The sequence below is a fragment of the Falco rusticolus genome, chromosome 4, assembly GCF_015220075.1.
Source record: "Falco rusticolus isolate bFalRus1 chromosome 4, bFalRus1.pri, whole genome shotgun sequence".
NCBI lineage: Eukaryota > Metazoa > Chordata > Aves > Falconiformes > Falconidae > Falco > Falco rusticolus.
The window spans coordinates 96,556,437-96,577,101 of record NC_051190.1 but is presented as its reverse complement, the minus strand read 5'-3'; the positions used below and the strand labels follow the sequence as shown (position 1 = coordinate 96,577,101).

The 20,665-nt window shown below is 43.3% G+C and overlaps 1 protein-coding gene across 3 annotated transcripts in view; it reads right to left on the bottom strand.

Annotated features, from left to right (window-relative positions):
• Positions 1-8,522, bottom strand: part of UBP1 (upstream binding protein 1) — a 37,875-nt gene extending 29,353 nt beyond the window's left edge. For all 3 annotated transcript variants that reach the window (XM_037387184.1, XM_037387183.1, XM_037387185.1), the window contains exon 1: positions 8,295-8,522. In XM_037387184.1, coding sequence (XP_037243081.1) covers positions 8,295-8,407 — 113 coding nt within the window. In that variant the 5' untranslated portion in view covers positions 8,408-8,522. The remainder of the gene's footprint in view (positions 1-8,294) is intronic.
• Positions 8,523-20,665: the final 12,143 nt, after the last annotated feature.

Here is a 20,665-nt window from a genome sequence, read left to right as displayed (position 1 = left end):
AGCTAAAGGCCAGCCACATCATATTCCACTCCCCTGGCTACCTGGACCTGAAAGAAGAAATACTTATGAACAGTGAAAAAGTTTAAGAAGTTTGTCTATACCTTGTAGAGACTGTACAGTCTCTCCCAAAAACAACTAGAATTAAAAAAAAAAAAGAAAAAGAAAAAAGACACTGGGAAGAAACCACAGGAGATGCTACAAATGGGCATGAAAGCAGGACAAGGCAAGAATACCATCCAAAAAAGCAGTACAAGCCTCCTGACGCCAGCTCCCCAAACTGGAGCCCAGAGGCAGCTTTACTCCTTAACTAGTTGCAAAGGAAAATGATGTGAAATACCCACTTAAAAGAGAAGCAGCCACTGTAAAACGGTCAAAAGGAGCATCACGTCCAGAGGCAGGACCGAAGACTTCGCAGATGGGTGGACTGCTACTTGAGGGTGACTCAGAAAAAAACACCAGATGCTTCGTGCCCTGCTGTCAGTCAAAAGGGCAGCACGAGCAGAGGGCAGCGCCACGCCAGAGGGAGCACTGCGACAGGCCCGAGACAGGACCTGGACACCGGGACCCCTGTGTTCTTTGGCACTTAGTAGAGTAGTTGAGTGTTTTTATGAAGAGGAACTTTAAAATGGAAAGAACACGGAAACAATAACCATGTTTAAAATAAACATGTATGAGTCGAAGCACAAAAAAAGGTGGCATGCAAAGTATCTCACCAAATAAATAACCTGTAATTCTCACCTAAATTCTGCAGCACTTGCTTTCATGTAACACACAAGATGAAAAAGAGAAGTCTTTTGTGTATTTATGAAAAATACCTTTCAAGCCTTGATTTCCCTCTCACAACTTAAAGACAAAAATGCATCTGGTCTGTCTTAAGAATGTGTGCCGTGGTTAATGAACTAGTTAAATGAGTAGACAAGGCACTGGAAGACACCAAAACTGGAAGACAAATTTAGTCTGCTTTAAACCTGCTTTTGCTAATACAAAGTGGTAATGACTAACTGCTAACACAGATATCAGTAAAAAAAAAAAAAAAAAAAAAAAAAAAAAGACATCCAACCCCTCAATCCTACAATTTAATTGTAAGGAGGTCACAATGCCTGATCTTAAATGCCACCATTCCAGAAAAACACTCCAGCAAATGGCACGAGGCAAATGTAAGAATCTTCATTTATTTTCCCAGATAAAACCATACATTTTTCTTATAAAAGACTATTCTGGGTACTAGTACATTCCAAAGGAAAAGAGAAGCCAATGCATTTAAAACTCTTTCCTAGACCATCTTTAAATAAATACAATTTAAATAACATTTTGCTTTGTTCACTCATAAAGAATGAAATATCCATGTTTTCACATCTACAGATACACTTGTTTCTGTCTAAAAACAGATAAAAGCTGCAGGCAATTAAAAAGAGTCAAAAGGGTATGACAAAAGTATTTCAAATTAAGATTTTGAAGTGTCATGATAAAGCAATGTTAACTGATTTAGAACCAACTATTAATTCCTCTTCAAAAAAGTGATATATCTTTTCTGACTTTCAGCAAGGAAGCTGCTACGAAGCGACGCATTTATCCTTCGTCACCGTTGTACAGCAACAGAGGATGGCCAGGTTTAATCATACCTGTGAGCCTACAGCTCAGCAACACGAAAGGTCTTCTGGGCAGTAATGGCATAAAGAATTTCTGCTATGTGAGCTGCTCCCTCCCTACACAGCATTTTTCTGGGCTAGGTTGGGGTGTCTGTGAGTTCACAGCACGGCCCAACACACAGCTACACCGCTGAAGGTGACAAAGGCAGGTGATAAAAATCTTACTGAAGAGAAACGCTCATCCTACCAAACATAACTTGAGGGTAAGCAGAATGACTTAAGCTCATGTACCCTCACGATTGGCAGTAACAGGGGTACAGGAATCAGGGAAGAAATTGCTAATGTCTACCTTTAGCTAGGAAATCAATAGGAACACACAACTTTGAGAAACACAAGAATATAACAAGCATTCCTCCCAGTTCTCTGAGGCCAAAATTCCCGGTTGTTTATCCTTACTTTAGTTCAAATAGGGACCATCTAAATTTCAGTGACAAGCATTTTCCACAAAATAAAACTCAATCCTCACACAGCACAGCTGAAGAAAACATGTGAGGTGTACTCACAATTCAGAGAAGGAAACCAATGGGAAACAGAAATCTAGTATTTTTAATAGTCCTCTACTTAGACTGAAGAGGAACATCCTGCAAGTGATAAACTGCAGATAATATATGCTATTAAGTAGACCACATTCCTAAAAACTGTGGAGATTGTGACAGTCTTTCTACCACCTCTACTTTTATACTGATTCTATTGTAAAGACCCAACAGAAAAAAAGGCCAGGAGAGCAGGTCAGCCTTCTCAGTTCCAGCTTCTTTGTCCTTAGATCCTGGACACAATTTCTGCATTTATAATGACCCAGTGGCCTGGCAGCACAAATTATCTGCCCCCCAGTAAATCACTGGCAGCCTCCACACTTCTGTATACTTCAGCATCCTCTAGTCATTTTCTACTCAGCTGGTGAAATTTGATTTGTGCTGGCCCAATGCAGATTAGTGACAGGCACTTTTACTGCCAGCTTTGCTCAGGTTATTTAACACGGCAAAGAACCTCTTGCCTAAACAGAAGTTGCCCAGATAAAGGAAAAATGAGTTTTCCACAACAGCTACTGTTGAAATTATTTCAAGCTACAGGAGAAAAGAGTTTTAGAAGACCGATTCTGTTCTTTTTCTGCCAATGATAACTTTTGATCTTATGAAGTAAAAGACTAATTTACTTCACTCGTCTCATCTAAGTGAACCTTAGACTACTACAAGCAAGCTGAGGTATAAATGAATAGCAATGTTTTTAAGGAGAAGTAGCATCTTTTGTTAAGGCTTCTTGGTATCATTTGGAAAAGCAGATCTGTCAAGGTTTACTCTCTTGATGGAAGGAACACAGAGACCAAATTTTTGAAACTATTAGCTCCAGTACTAAAAGTCTTGTCTTCATCCCTCACAATTTGTTATCTAAAGCATTCAGCTGAAAGCCTTCTTTCTTCCTAGAAGGAAGAGAAAATGCTCCCAGAAAAACAAAAAGAAAGTCTTCATTACACACCAAAAGCAGGCAGCAAACACATCTCCAACACCCAATCTTAGCTAGCTATGTTACAGGAAAAGTGCATAATCTAAACTTCACCACACAAAAGTAAGAAGGCTTAGAAGAGGAAGCAAGGTGCACGTCAAACCTTGAACCAAAGCATCCAGTGGGATGGATCATGTGTGATAAGCTATCCTACGTAGCCTACATGAGCTTGTGAAATGTGCATCAGCCACAGAACCACCTTTCTTCCAAATATAAAACCCTCTTCTTTTCAACACTTTCTGAAGCATGGAAAAAAAAAAAACAACTGCAAAACACAAAAAACCCTCACCTGCCTAATAACAGGGTCACAAAATAAATTAAGAACCTCCTGTCCTTACAAGAACAGGAACTAGTATGTCATCAAAATCCAAAGTGACTTTCCATCAATCATCTGCCTTATCTGTCTTCTGGATTGTAAACTTTTGGGTGTGAGTACTAAAGCATCCAGGAACATGCAGGTCTTTTGAAACTTTAAAGCACAATTTACAAGGACAAATACCTTGAGAAAAATGTTTCTCAGGCAGTATTTGAATTAAAGTTATGATCTCAAAGCCCAGCTCTGCACTGTTTAAGAGGTCTCAAAGAGCCATGAGAAAATACAAGGCAACAGGAGAACTGAGACTTGCCCTGTATCCACAAAGGCAAGTCTAATGTGAGACAAGACCCCTGGAAGTAACTGCTGGGAAACAACTTTCTCTGAAGCAACTTGAATCAGAGAAGTGCAATGTGAAGAAACATGTGCAAATATAATGCTATTCCCAGGAATCCTACAACCCATCACATGGAAACTCAGCTGGTTAAAGGCCTCGACTTATGGGGAATTTGGCACAAAATGCGCAAGAACAAAAAACCCAATTCCAAAATTTGTGTCCTCCTAAGCTCTTGAAGATACCAAGAAAAAGCTGCAAGAATAGTATTTGTTCACAATTACAAAACCCCAGCTCTCCATCCACTACTCCAACACAGAGAGGTCAGGCAGTCTGTACTAATCTGCAGCAGCTACATAGTACAGACTGCTTCTAAGTGGGAGTAACGCATACAGCAAACTTGCTGCCCTGCTCTCAATCCCGCACGTACATCCACCATGAGACGCGACAGAGGAACAGAGGAGACAGTTACGCAACCCTGACTTTTTGAAATGTATCCACACATACAAGGGTGAAGGAGGGGAAAAAACCCAAAAAACAAACAACAGCAGTGGCTCAGTGATCTGGAACATGAGGTTTATCTTTCAACATGTTTTATTTGTGGTAACAAAATTAGGAGATTTAGGTTTGTGGATTTTATTGTTCCTCAAATGTCTATTTCCTGACAGGTATTTCTGTTTGCGTGCCTGCACAAACAATCAAGCTCCAAGTCTAATCAGTACACAATATTTTATTTTATAGAGTCTAGATGTCAGTGAAAATTATTTTTGCTAGTGCAATACGTACCACTGTAACAGAACCTTTTAATGTATTCTACAGAAAATACCATGTACATCTTAAAAATTTTTAAAAAATTTAAAAATTTCAGGATACCTTAAGCAAGTAGTCTTATTAAAAAAAAAACCCAAAAACCAACATAACCAGTAGCAGAGTCTCAAAAGAGCGGGCAGCATTCAGGAAAGAATAAACAGTCCTTTTGTCCATCAGAAAGTAACAGCAGCCACAAGGAAAATAGGGCTTGATGACCTCAAGTCCAATTTTTTTCATTCTTGCACAGCAACTATAAAGGTAAGACAGTACCTGTCATGACCCAATTGAGTTCATCAGAAGCCAAAAAGCGGATGTCAGGGACACAAAAGCTGTTAGAAGAAAACACCCTCCCTCTCTTCCCCACCTGAAAACAAAGCTCTAAGCTGTAGGACAGCAGTCCCCGAATCCTAACAGACCACCTTAATGGTTACTTAAAGAAACAAGACTGACTGCAGCACATTTATTTTCAACCAAGGCAGAAGCCACCTCCATTCTCCAAAGGCACTCCAAGCGTTTGGGAGATGCAGCAAACTGACTCAGTTCTCCAAAAACAGAGGATTGTCTCAATGCATTTCCATACAGTCTTTTGTATAGACGTCCCTCTTTCAGAACCAAGAGTCATCTTCTTCAATTTAGTTTAATAACTTTAGGTTTTAATCTAGAAATATACACCAAAACAGATACTCCTGAAATAATCACCAAGTTCCCCCAAAACAGACATCAATTTTAGGACTACAAATATCATTGGAATTGCAAGCATTTAAATAAATCCATATACTAACCTTCCAAATTACACATAAAAATTGAGTAATTAAGGTATGTGTCCTTGTATTAATGCTCAGTTCATTAATCAAATAATTCATTACATCAAAAATGGAATTCTACTCAAGAAATGGCAGGCAATATATGAAACTTATATTTTCAATGGAATAGCCTCCATTTTTTAACAGTTCAGACTAACGATGAGTGGCCCCCAAAATTTACACAATTCTTGCTGTGTTGTGATGGATATTATGACAATTTGTAAGAAATCACTACAAGTGTCACTACCAACTGAAGGTAACAGCAATATTCAAACCTCACTATCACTGAAGATACTGTGTTTTTATATAGGTTTTGGGGATGGGGTGGTATTTGACACATCTGACAAAATTTACTATCAACTGAATTGAATTTTGTGTTTATAGGCAGTTTCTTACCGCATGAGAAGGCGTAAGAACAGCAATCAGAAAAAGGGGGTTTCAAGATTTTAAGGAAATTATGAGAACTATCTACAGAGAAATCGTGTCTAGGTAGCTTCCTTTTAAAAAACCTACAGTTACCGGTCAACAGACATGAGCAACTGGCTTAATTAAAATAAACAGGAGTAATGCCATATACTCTACTTCAGGGCACTGAGTGATCAAACTGAAGAAAGCACCAACTATATTATATAAAACCTAATAGGTAAAAGGGTTATGTCCAGGTCTTCCTAACAAAATGCAGGGGCATATAGCTTCAGATCTCCCAGCATTCTCCTCTAGACAACAAAGAGAGGACAACTGTCTTCTGCTAGCATACAGGATCAGTGTCAGCACAGTATCTTCACTCTTCATGCTATGCCACCTCTCTTAGTTTTCCCCTCTCACATTACTTAACAGACCATGATGTCCATGAAGTAGAAATCTAATCAATACATAAAACAGCTAACATATTCGGCTGAAATCGCTCTGCGCCCAGCAAATGCTAAAGGCAATTAGGCGATCCCTTTAACTGTGTGTTCAGACAGTAAAGTTACAAAAAAAGTGTTCCAAAAGTACTTGCATCTCATCACAAACGAAGTGTTCAATAAAAATGAGAACTAATGTGCAGCTTAGCTTGTGCAATATTGCTTTTTAAAAGCTGTTTTTAACTGTTACAACTCTTTTTGTGGTAACTTGAAATATCCTAGTAGGCAGGTATGTGTAACTAAAAACCATTTACGATTGCTGCCCACCATAAAAGCATGATACAGCAGAAGAAAATCTACACAACAACAGAGAAGATTTTCCTAAAGTTCCAAGAAACTAAACAGTGTGCATTACTGGGAGAAGAATGAAGTCTATAAAAAGAAAAGAAAATCTTTAAAAAGCTATCCCAGTCAAAACAGAAGACTTCCAATCATAAGAAATCCTAGAAAGAACAGGATCATGACAAACAAGGAAGAACTGTTCGAGCGCATAAATTATGCATTGGTGTTTGCACACTGAGAAGCCATCCAGGCAACTGCCATACAGCTGCCCACAAAAACTGCCACACCACTTTGTGGGATGAATGTCTGCTTGACACAGACAGAAATGGGAACAAAGTGGAATAAAATCCAGACAAGCTGAATATAAAATCAGGAGTATTCTCGTGAAGAGAGATGAATCACCTAGTTCTCTAAACAAGTTTTAGAATTGGGTTTAAATTAAAAAAAAAAATACTAATCAAGCCTCACACAAAACAAAACCCCCAGCAAATACATATCCCACCATAAACTTGCTGAGCTCACAATCCCAAATACTAGTAAAAGGGTCTTCATGTCTATTCAGCTGCAAACTTTATTTATAACTTTGAACAAAGACACCACAGTTCCAACATGCACCTGAGTAGTACTGCCTTAAAACGTATACAAATAGCTGAAACTTGTGGTGGCCTCCAAGTTTCAGGCAACCCCGAAAGATAAGGTGTCTTCCACACAGGCTAGGCCATCAAACTATCAAATGCCAGTGTTTTACTTCTTCAGGCTCTCAAAATACCAACCCTGTTGAAAATCTTAAACTAAAATGTCTCCCAGTGTCTCCAAAACAGTTTCCCTTTTTCACACCAGTAACTCACTCAGGAATCCACACGTTCTGACTGTAACTAAGATAAAATATACTTATTTCAAACAATTACAGCTTTATCTTAACTTTGAACAAGCACACCCAAAAGCTATCTAAATACTTTCACTGTAAAGCCTGGAAAACTATCAAAAGGTAAAGAAACTGCCAAGTTGATTAAGAACTGAAAGAGCTACCTAACAAGAAAGAAAAAAACAGGAAAAAACAGGAAAACGTCACTAAAGGCACATATTACACAGAATATTAAAGAATATATTAAAGAATAAACAGACTTATTAAAGCAGAACCACACCACCACCTTACTAGCTACCACAGCGTTTACTGGCTCGAGAAAGAACGTTTTCCAGACGTTAAAGAAAGCAGCTATTGGTTATTATAAACCAGAACTGTATTTGCCGAGTAGAAGATCACCATCCTCTGAAACGTGGGCTCCGGTTGCACAGCCAAGGGACAGAGAAACGTCATTTTTACGGCAGCGATCACACACGTAGGGGCGAAAGCACCGCCGGGCAAGCAGCAACAGCAGCAGCAGCCGCCGCCCGCCCCTTGGGAAGGGCGCCCTGCCAGCCCGAGGGGAGGGCGGGGGGACCCGCCGGGGCAGCCCCTCACGCCACGCGGGGCTACCGAGAGACACCGGGCCGGCCTCCACCACGTGCCCGCTCCTCTGGGAGTCTCCGGTAACGGGGTGAAGAGTACTTCATTAAAAAAAAAAAAAAAAAAAAAAAAAAAAAAAAAAAGGAGGAGGAAGAAGGGAGGGGGCGAGGGGACCACCTCCTTCCCGCGCTCGCTGCCCAACGGCACGGGCAGGGCAGGGCGGCCCGAGCACCCACCGCCGGCAGCGTTACCTCATGCTGTAGGCGCCGGCCCCCAGCTCCTGCCCGATGCCCGAGAGGCTGGCGTCGAAATCGTGCACCAGCCCGGACTCGATCACTTCATCCATCTTCAGCACCCACGCCATCTTCCACCGCCCCCCGCGCTCCCGCGCCGCCGCGGGAGGAGCCGGACGGGGAGGAGCCGCTCAGCCCCGGGGCCGCCGCCGCTGCTCCCCGGGAGGCGGCGTCTCGGCGGGCGGCGCCGACAGAGTGAGGGGCTGGGGGAGAAGCGTGGGCGGGGCGGGGGGAGGGGGAGTCCGCGTTCAGCCCCGGGGGGGCCCTTTCCCCGCGGCGCGACCAGGGCGCGGGGTCGCTCTCAGCATCCTGCGCTCGCCCGGCCGCCGCGGGGGGCTGGGGACCGGGCGGCCGCCTCCGCCGCGCCCTTCCCCGCCGCCTCCGACCGCACACCGCCAGGGGCCGCCGCCGCTTCTGCCACCGCCCGAGCTCCGACCCAGCCCAGCGGCGCCTCCCGCCGCATCATTCACGGGGGGAGGCTGCGGCGGCGGCGGCGGCAGCAGCGCGGGCACCCGCTGCCACTACAGCCCCGCCGGGGAGCCGCCGCCGCCCGCCTCGCGCGGCTGTAACGGCCGGCCGCCCCCCCCGCCCCGCTGCCGCCGCGGGAGCCGCGCGCAGCCCCGGCGTGCCCCTGCTCCCGCGCAGCGCCGCCGCTCACGCCAACATGGCGACTACTTCCACCCCCGAGCGGCTGCCGGGGCGGGGCCTTCCCGCGTCCCGGGCCGCCGATTGGCTGGTCTCCGCCGGAGGGCCCAATCAGAGGTGGACGAGAGGGGTGAGGGGGAAGCCCAGCCAATGAGCGGGTACTTCCTCACGCCAGGCGACGTCACCGGGTGACAGGCTCCGGCGCCCCGCCCCACGGCCGGAGGGCCCGTCGTGCACCGCTGCTGCGGCGCGGCATGCTGGGAGCGCCTACCCGGAAGCGGGGTGCGGAGCGGAAGCGGAAGTCGGGCAGGAAGTGGCGTCAGAGCCCCGCTAGCCCGCCGGGCGGTGCGGGAAAGGCTGCCGCAGTGTCACCTGCGGGCGGCTTAGCTGGGCCCGGCCGGGCTTCGTCCCCCGCGCCGGTGCGGGCGGCTGTCCCCCTGCTGCCCGTCTTCCCCCGAGCCGGAGCCGGCAGGCGGGGCGGGGGGGTGCCCTGGCCCGGGCAGGCGGCGGTCCCGGGAAGCTCTCAAGGCAGCAGAGGGACCGGGGGTAGGTCGGCGGGCAGGAGCAGCGGCAGCGCCCGGCCGTGCCCTCTCTTCCTCAGCCTTGGGGCACCTTCAGCCTTTCCCGCTCATGTAGTGCCGATTTTTATCTTTTGTTTCACAGTACGTGACTGTCGGAGGAGAATAAAGGTTAATAGAAAAGAAAGCTGCCCCCGTTTTCTGTCTTGTCTTGACCTACACGTTCCGAAAAAGGCTGAGGAGCCTGCCCTAAACAACCCAAACTCTGCTGCAGTCTGAATGACCAACGCCACAGGAATATAGATCAAAAAGACAAAGCAGTACCTGCAAAGCAGAGAAATAAATTACATCTAGTATACCACCTAACGCACAGTATAAATACACTACTTAATCTGATGAACAAAATCTCAAGACCTGCATCCTGAGTTTGCAACCAAATCTCCAACTTTTGAAAAGTACACGCAAACGTGAAGGCTCACAGGGCACCTGCTGGCAGGACTTAGACAGAAATGACTGGAGCTCAGAGGAACATGCTCGCAGGTCAAAGCCCTTTTATCACCTAATTTCTGGAGCAAAGCTGCTGTAAATGAACATATGGCTTCTCCAGAAAATGGTACCGGTATTTTTGCTGCTGTAATTGATATATGAGTTCTCTGCCTGTTTGCGTACAGATGAATAAGTCATCTACATGTAGGAAGAAGCTTAGCAAAGGGTAATTTATGAAGAGGGCATGGGCTCACGAACAAGTCACTGGCATAGGCACTAGCTACCAAGTTACACCTTTTAATGAGAAGAATTAAAATTACCACAGGCAAAATACCTCTCTTAAGCCTGAGGAGATGACAACAATACCGTGACTTCATTAATTTGTTATTATGACTGAAATACTTTATTTCAGTGACTCTTATGGGATGTTTGTGGTCCAGTTAATCAATTAGTAGGCATTCAGCATACAACCGTAGAGGCTACAAAGTTAGCTTAAGCTTCTATCATTGAAGAATTACAGAGTTTTAATTGAAAATTCAAACCATACCCTAAGCAGACATTTATAAAGTCCACTTTAGGTCTACAAAAGTAAGGTAGCATAAATAACACTAGAAAACACTTCTGTAAGTGATAGAAAAGAGAGTGGTGGCTTGTGAAAAACTGAAGTAGTGCACTTCCTACTTCCAACATTCAGAGAGAGAAGACAGGATCCAGGACCAGAGGAGCCAGATGCAGTTTGATTTATGCCTAGCATAACTGGTTTTTCTGCTTGCTGTACTTACATTAACATAGCTACACAGCAGTTACAGAATCATAAACTGGCAAATTTTATGCTGGGAATTGTTTTCTTCTGATCTAAATTCCAACCTCTGCCGAGGGTATCTGGAGTGGATACAGTAAGACCCGTCCTCCTGTAGTTCAGTCTTTAGAAGTGGGGCAAAGCTTGTCCGTGATAAACAAACTGACAGTATTTCTGAAGATGTTATTTTCAGCTATTTTAGGACGTAAAGTGTCCTTTTTCTGTTAAAATACGAGTATTACCATGCATACATTTTTCTTTAGCATTATTTGTATCCCTGCCTGATTTACAAGATGTTTTCTGTAGAGGTTTGTGGAACGTGTGCGTGTGTTTGTTGTTTTTAAATTACAGGCCTCTGATGTGTGTGTTTCTTCGGGGCAGGTTCCCTGATCAGTCCTGTTCTCGGATCATCTCCTGGGAATCAGCTGTGCACACAAACACTGCTTTCCAGCCAGATCTAGCCAGCTCCAGTGGATGGAGTTGTAGCCTCAGAGCGTATCACTCAAGTACTCAAATCTCTAGTTTTTGTAATTATGACATGGTGTTCTCAACTTCTTCCAAAGGAGTTTAAAATATCTTTAAACAGAGAATGATTACAAATGGAAGCCTTGAAATTTTTTTTTCTATTTTTCAGTTTTTGCACTAGCCTTGTGATTTTTTTAATGCCTACAGTTGACATTCTGCAGATTGTAATATGAATGGCAGCTGCCTCCATATATTTTTAAAATTTATTTTTAATCCTAATCTGTTAGTCTTCTCATAATTTAACTTTTGGGATAATTTGTTGCTGAACTAACATATTGGCCTTATACTCAGGGAGAGTAGATTGAAGTGCAAGCTAATTAAGTAATAGAGATTTCTATTTCTAAAATGAAGTTGTTCTTATTCTTTATGAGAAACAAATGGTCTTGACTGGGAAAACTGTCACACTTTTGATGCTGTCTGTATTCCACAGAAAACTAGAGTGGGTTTAACCAAACAGGAACCACTGGAAATCCACATACCATACACACAACGGTACGTGTACACATGTACAAATGGTGCCCTTTTCCTAATAAAATTCCTATTCTGCAACTTAGACAATATAAGCCCTAGGCAGGGTCCCACAAGTCAGGCACATGAACCTGTTCAGAGGATGAGATCACAGAATTCGTGCCTAAATCGTTAATTATTTAGAGTATTTATTAATTATTTAATATTTAGAGTAAGGCTGAGAGCAGAGGCTATGGGGCAGAGAGGACGCCGAACTCTTTACAGAATACTACCATCCTCCTGGCTCCCTCCCAAGCTTTGCTTACATGAAAAACATTCCAAACTTTCTGCCTGCCTGGTGGAATTGTCTACAACAGGAGTTAAACATCCTGAGATCTCAGATTGCTTCTCTAACCCTCTGAGCGGGCCAAATCCACAAGCCTAACTTGTCGGAGATGACATTCCCTGTGGCCCTGCCATTCCATTTCTGCATGTCCCAGTCATCAGACCCACTAATTGGGATCAGAGGCCTGATGTAACAAAGCCCAAGTGCATGCAGTGGGAGCCTGATTTTGCACATACACATGCATAAATGCAATCCAAGTACAGGTTTACTGAGATGTGGGAGAAGGGATCGCGGGACACTCCTTCCTCCATCTGCTCATCACTAACGCTGGCTGGTATCCTCCCCTGAAGTCGATTGCTGTTTCTATAGAAGCCTTACATATGTCCAGATGCAGGACTGAAGTGTGGTGCTTCGCTACAGACAGAGCCAAGCGGCCTGATGGTTATGGCCAGACTGAAGCCTAGTGCCTGAACCGGGTGGCATTTTTCCTGCTTACAGTAATCTGCCTCAAAGCCCAATCTTGTTAGCACTTGCACACAACTCTTAATTTATGGAGGTGTTCCCCCTACGTTGTATTTCAATACCAAAACACAGATGCATGCAGCCATCCAAACCTAAAGGCAGGTGCTCAAAAGCGTGTGGGAAGAGTAACTTCAGAGGGACTCAGATGGCAGATTTTTAGATAAGTGTGAGGAAACAGAAGCGAATACAGGGAAGTAATGAAGACAGACAAGGACACGGTGAGAACAGGCCCTGAGAGAGCATGCCCCTGAGAAAAGCTAGGAGGGGATGTACCTCCTCCAGGCTGAACAGTGGCTGAAGAAGGGGGGACTGGAGGTGCAAGTAAGCATCCTCACTGTCCCTTGCTGTTTGTTTCCTTTTGCACTAGCAACTGTGCATGTCACCTGTAAACAGGATTGCATCCAGGAATTCCACTGCTCATTCTTCATTTCTGGTTTACTGCTTGAGTAAATAGAAACAGCGCTGTGTTTGCTACTTATTTGTGTTAGCCAACCTAAATTTCAAATCACCCTGACCTCTGTATTGAAATGGATTGATTTCATAAAACTCCGCTGTATTAGTCATTAGTTTCATACTTTGGAATCCAAATATATCCAATATATAAATCCAAATATAGCTCAATTCCTTTGTGGTTTTTTTAAAATATAAAACGTAACACATTTCTAATAAAACCATGGTACTCAACGATTCTACAAGACCTGTGAGACTACCAACGTACAAACCCCCCCTTGTCAAGGTAGATGATTAAACACTACCATGTTTACATACATTGTATGTAGCCAAAAGGTAATAAGCTAAAGTTTAACAGGGAGTGAACCACATCATGAATTGAAACTTAAATAACATCAAGATAATCTGGTATCTAGGAGCCTAGTTCTTGTCAAAGCATAATAATTTCTAATTAGAAGAAAAATTTAAATCTGTACACAAATAATGTTTTAGTCATGAAGATGTAAAGTAGGTTCACAGCTCACTGGAACATGCTGATGCAATAAGCTATATATTGCATCAGAATTTCAATGCAAAGCGTTTAGCCAGCGTGCCTGGACTGATAGGACAAGCAGCCCATAGTCCTGATCCTGCAGATCAGCTGAGCTTCAGCAGGTCATCGAAGTAGATGTGATACATCAAGGTATTTCTAAGTCTGATTTACTTCATGTAAAGAAAGTTTTATCTACAAACTGCGAATGTCATTTGAAAATGAAACACACACCCCTGCTCCCCCATCTGTGAATATCATATTAAGCAGTAAAACATTCTGTTACTAGCACACAGGTACAGCGGCATGGTTTGTGAAAATCACGGAGCTATAGTAAAGGAGATCCCCACTATGCTGACTGCACTGCTGAAACTGTTCTCAAAGGGTCTATGATCACCAGCTCTATTAGAAGGCTTGAACTTGTGAATTAGCAAAGGTTGTGCAGTCTGCATTCTTGTGCATTAAAGCATTGTAATTCTTACTCTGATTAAAAATCACCCCCATTCTTTTCTTACCGCAGGTAGCTGCTGTTACTGGTGGGATACTGGTGATGGTGATAATGTTCAGGCTGGCTGTGCCAGAAAAGCATTTTGGGATGAGATGAAGCATTGTGTTCAGCTAAGAGATGATCACTGCAGTGATGGGAGAGAGGAGAGAGAAAACAAATACATACATTCAGATTAAAGTTGCAGTTGGGTTTCTCTCACACCTTTACATTTAGCTGCTGCCAGCAAGTTTGCGGGTTTCACCCTCTCCAGAAGAGGCAGGTATCTGAAGTCTTGGCTGGTCCCCATCTGCTTACGTGCTGCCCAGCTGCAGGGCTTTATTGCTAGCAGATGTGACACCAAGCACAGCTCAGACCTCACCAGCATCTCCACTGACATCCTCCCCTCCCTTCACATGGTCAGCGTCACTGAGCAGAGCTGTGTCTTACAGAGCCAGAAGAAAAAACCAATTTCATAGCACTTCTGCCTCAGAGGGCATACAGCTCCCTCTTTACACAGTCCACACAGAGTACTTGAACACTACAACCTACATAGGCGTGGCTGACTGAAAAGAAAAAGAAAAAAGGTGGAATATACAATGACCTCTCTAAGGCAAGCAGGATGGATGCCTTCTCAGTAGTGTTTAGACTGTATTCCTTCTGCCTGTTCAGCCCGTGCATGTTCAAGTAGCAGCTACTACAGAACACAACTTCATAGTTACCTTCTTTCCATTAAAAGACATTTTAAAAAATTAGAATGCAAATACTGTCCAACTACAGGAAAAATATTTACTCCCAACACCCACCCACACCACCCCTCACACATGTGCTTTACGGAAAAATCACATTCGGATGCAAACCAGCTGCTTGGTGCTCTCATGTCTCAGTGCCATTTGCTTGCCTGGGTTTGCAGCCAGAATTGTATCATCTGCTTTAAAACATGCAAAATAGCACCGGTGGATCCTGCTAAAACCTTGACGCTCAGAAATGAAAGGGGGCACAGACCCAAACCCCTCATCTGAGAACAGTTACCTGCAGAGGGCACCCATTCTGCTTGAAATAGGAAGGACTACCGACAAACAGTAGCAGTTTGCTGGTGGTTGATTTTTTTTTTGTTTGGTTGTTGTTTTTGTTTAAAAAAAACCACCCGCCCACAAGCACCCATTGTTTGTTCCCTGCAGTTCATTCTATAAAAAGGTACTTTTAAAAGGCATTGCAATATTGTGACAACACGCAGGCTATGAAAATCAGAATATCGAAGAGCAAGGTTCTGGAAAACAAAAAAAGAATTATTTCTTATAAGAGTGATAGTAATCGGCAGCAATTAAAAAAACCTTCCAACAAACAACATGGTTTGTTTTTTTCATAGCATGGGACTATTTTCCCTTAACTTACCATTCCTATTCAACATCAAATACCACAACCAAAAAGCAAAGGCCAGAATAATAGTAGAAGAGGAACTGTAAATACAGAGAGAGAAAGAAACACCTGTGTGATGCTGTCCAGAACAGCAGACAGGAATTGGGACTGCTGGCCTAGTGATGCTAAGAGATTGTTCTCTGCCAAGAGGCACCTGGGTACCACAGGGAGGGCCATCATGACACAAACCAGCCTGTGTACATGAACTGATCTTTGCTCCAGCAAGGACGAGAGGTTAGTTCCATAGTTATTCTAGTTCCGTGTCTGTATGTAACTGTATGTAAGAACCCCCTGAGCAGAGGCAAAGGGCGGCATGAGTCCCAGTGATCACTGTTGCATTTTTTTAATAATTAATTTGATTTCAGTGACTGCAGGAAGAGTATGTATCCTGCTATGTAGTTTGCTTGGATCTACTAGCAAGCTGTAAAATAAAGTAAGTCTCCAGCTCTAGATTTAGACAAAGGTGTTAAAATGCGTACAATGCATTGTAGTTGGAAGCCCCATTTCCCTCCGCACATCCCAGAAACTGCTTTCACCATCTTCCCTCAGGGCTGACCTGAGCCTTCCCTATAGAAGGTAGGTATCTTCTCAGTTCTGTGACTTGTATTTCTATTAAATGGAAAGAGCAACACCACGATTCCCCTTCACTTGTAGAGTTTTCAGTCCCTGCCACAGAGTGGCTCCCGCCTCCACCTGCATCCCACTAAGTTCACAGGGCTTCAAATTACCTGGCAGTCCTCTCTCAAAGTACACTGTTGCTTTTGACAGATGTTGGTTGTCAAAATGCAGGCAGGAACAGTGCAGGTTTGATCAGTCTTTTTTTGTGAAGTCCAGGAGACAACTTGTAAGCAAAAGTGATTTCCCAGACTAATGAGTAGCCTATTTTATTCACATACACACACCTCCCTACATATGTAATACTAAAACCTGCACTCCTGTTTTTCATCTTCAACACAGTGGACTTTGTTACTACCCTATTTGGAATTACTTTTGATATTTTTACATAACACAAACACAACAAACCACAAGTCCTAGATTTGTTCTTATGTCAAGACAGACAACTTGCTGCCATTGAAAATAAAAATAACCACCCCAGGGGAGCCCAGGCAAGCAGCTGCCAAGCAGGCTACTACTGCCCTGGGTTTACCCTGTGTGTTTCGAGCACGGATAGATAGCGAGCAGGAGCTGTCAGCCTTAGGTGCTTCAGTTCTCTGATTTTGGTCCTCTCTGCTGTTAGTTTGCCCAGCTGCTAACAAAGCTGTGACTCTACCAACCACAGCAGTGAGCTGTATTAAAAGACAGGAGGGTTGCAGCAAAAGTGCCCATTCACTCTCTTACATTCCTTTCCTTTTTCAAGTACTTTTAGTCTGTGTAAGCACAGTAACTGGCGTATTTGCAATACCCAAAAAGCTACTGCCTCGAGGGGATGGGGTGTTTATTCGTAGAGGAGGGTGAAATGAAGAAGGGTAGGCATCCAAGTTTCCAAGTACCGGCTTACAAAGACCTGTGTTACAGGTACCCAAACTCTTTCAAACTTGAGTGTGGCCACAAAAGCTGCTGCTACAAACCATCCCATCCCACTGCCACCACTGCTCCTGATGGCGTAAAAGCAGCAAAGCAGAACCAAATCTTGTGCACTTCCATGCAAAAGCACTGTGCAAGAGGAAAATTTGCCTCTTTTTTTATCCCTTCCAATTACTGACATGCTTAACTTACAGAGGCTTTGAGTTCCTGGCATGGAAAGTACTAGACTGAATGTGTAGGAAAGATGTTATTATTCAAACTGAAATTTAACAGTACAATTAAAAAAAAAAGGAAACCAGGAAATCAGTATTTTTTTTTTCTCTTTACAGTCCTGTGTTTTGCTGATCTTTGTAGCCAACAGTATACAGGTAACACTTCAAGTACATTATAACTTAGTTTTTTAAGTCAGGATAAACTTCCCGGGTTACTTTTAATTCTGGTATTTTGACTCATGAAGCACTGCATATTCCCCACACCCACACCTGCTGCCCTTGACTAACCTCTAGACATAAAGGTATGTGGTTACACAATCTTGCAAGTTTGGGGACAAATAAGGTGAGTTTTTTACCTTGTGCTGTTTATTGTTAAGAGGCTATTTTTGTTTCTTGCTTTATGATCTGCCCAGTAAGTACTAAAGCAGATCTCAGCAAAGGAATATTGTATACACAAACAACAAAACATTATTTATTTAAAACAGCTCTTGCTCTAAGGCTTGTGTATGGCATGCAAAGTCCAGCCCAAAATTTAAGGTGGGGAGGCTGTATTGCTAATGCGTGGATCTGCACTGAAGTTAAGTACTTTAGCATATAGTGCCTGAAAATTTTTAATTGTTGGATTTTTCCATGAGCAGCATCCAAGATTAGGTCTGCTAAGGTATCATTCAATTTGATAATCTTTTTTATAGCAGTGATTGAACTCCTCACGTCATTTTCTTACTGCCTGAGAACTTCAACAAATGACCTTAAATATTGCCATTATAGCTGGTTATATACACAGAAAGTCATCATTGCTCTTTGCTTTTAGCAAGTAAGAATTAAACTACAGACACATGGAAAAGCTCAATCAGGTACCACACAGGACTCTCTAAATTCAGTGTTTATTCTGAAAATTTTATTTAAAGGAAGTTTGTGCTGTTCACGGATGATTCTTAGTTGTTCTTAAAAATACTAGGTCAGTTTTAAATCTGAAGACAGGTCTGTATTTATGCGGGAGCAATCCCTACATACTTCAGCCCTAAAACAGAGTATGGAGAGGAAAGCATTGTTATTTTGATGCATCCTATTTGGTCTTTGGACTCCTTCTGGTTGTATAACCGTTGCTACCAAATGCAAGATAATTTTGGAATGAAAACACCTGTCAAACCAGACATCAGTGGCCCTGTTCACCTAAATCGCTACCTAACAGTGAGGTATTCATGCCCAGATGATACTCTCTGCTTGGATGGGCTATGAATCCATCATGCATTTGTGAGAGGTGCTGACACATATTTCTAGCCCGTCTTTCCATGTACTTCTGAATACAAGCACTCTGTCTGTCCTACACACGTTGTTAGTGGGACACTTCATTGCCAGTGCCGTAACTAACTTAAACCCTGACAGGTAACGATCCCAGGCAAGAAAAACTTCCACAAGTGATCCACTGCTAAACCCGCTGGCAGCTCTCCACACATCTCCTAACGCATTAAGAGCTGACCCAGCCCAGTCCCATTGCTGTCTGGTCACCTGAAGGTGGCAAAAGTACGCAGTCATGGTGTGCTTAGCGCAATAAAAGATAAGCAGCAATGCCTGCATGTTCTCCGTGTCCACCTGCCACCTTTATTCTGGATTGTTGGACAGTTTTAAGACATCCTCATCTGGGCCTGCTTAACACTGAACCACTGTAAGGACTGCTGCATCTACCAGTCCTTCCTCGGCGATACAGAGCAGGTCTGGAGAAGCATGGCTACAAAGAAAAGGGGAAATGGGAAAAAACATAAAGAACATTTTTGGTGGACCTCCTAAATTCCAGTAGAAATCTTAACAGCATGGAGACAAGGCAGCACATCACCAGGTATCTGACCAGAATGACACTCTGCTTGATGCGTAACATCAAGTGCTGAGCACACTAAGTACTTCAACAGCTCCTTTGATCACTTTGATGAAATACATTAGGTATGTAGCTGACTCTGCTTGGACTCGCTTGAGTGACTCCTTGATATGAGGCACTCTGAAAACTGTATGTAATAAAGGAGAAATACAGATTGCTTCCAATGCTGAAGTGTCAGTTCACAAAAACTATAGGTTTGGCTTTTTCTGAAGAATGCACAGTATGCTCCTTTCCTCATGGGATCGATCCCCTTTTAAAAAACAGCCTGGAAGTCTCCATTGCAGGGTGTTCCTGCTCTGTAATTTATTCCTCCATAGTCATATTCCTCAAAACCTACTTCCAAATCTAAGAGGATGTCATTAAGGTGCTGAGGTATGAACTGAGGTATAAATGTCTTACTGACTTCACATCTTAGGAGACGGAGGCATGGTAGGGACTACCTTTGCTTTCTTCTGCTGCCTTTTAGGAAGACTTTAAGGCCTGCAAAGGAACCTATCACACCAAGATCATTTATAGGCCTAAGGAGATTTAGATGGCAACATTGCCTACAGAAAATTTTGATTTAAACCATCACATCGTACCCAAATCAAAACTTAAGTTAGCAGGTTTTTATGGGTGTGGCAAAGGATGGAGTCACATTTTTGTGTAAGATTTGAAAAGCTGTAAGGGTGAAGAAGTTTAAGTGTTTGTTATTTTGCTGTTCTGTGCTTGCTGTGTGCCTTGTTGGTAGCCTAAAAATCACTATTTCAGCTGCCAGACTGCTGCCGCAATGCTGGCTTCCCACATGTTCTGACATACGAAAGACAGCTGTTTCTCCTCATTCCTAATGGACAGAGTCCCTTTTACCTGAGGCTCTGAGGCAGCTTTTGTACCCTGCCAGACCTAACGTTTTCTAGCATTGGGCCGTCTTGGCTTTGTGGACAAAAATCCTTCAACATCCATGTTTTCCTCTTAACTCCAAATGCAGAAAGCAAGATATTCTACATTCCAAGAAAATCCCCTTCCTAAAAACATTACAAACCATGCAGGATTTTTAAGAACAAGAGCTGCAACCAACAGGGGGTGAAATATAGCATGTACACCATGCCTCTCTTCCCATGTTCTGCAACAACCCTGTTTTCCACTTCCTAACACGGCGGCAATCTCCTTCCTCACACGGTTCAAGCAGCAGTGGCTCACTGACAGGCTGGGGAGAAAGGGCAGCCTCTGATGGTACCAGTAACTACTACAGAGTAAGGTTTTAAACTGTTTCATCTGACTATTTCTGAACAATCAGGTAACATCCAATTAAGATTTCTCCTCTTAGGCAAACACAGGCTGTATAAATAGTGATGTGTGAAAACTCCTTCGGCAAAAGAGACAATTTTGTCTGGGTAAAATAGTTCAGTTGGTTAGCTGACCAACAGGGCCACCACAGCTGCCACCTGAAAGATCGAAAACTGTATCAAACACCTCAGAAAGTTTTCTATATAAAATACAACCACCTGTAATGGTATTTAGTATGGTGTAAAAACCGTTTATCCACCGTTTAAGTTAAGTTGTGCCTAAAG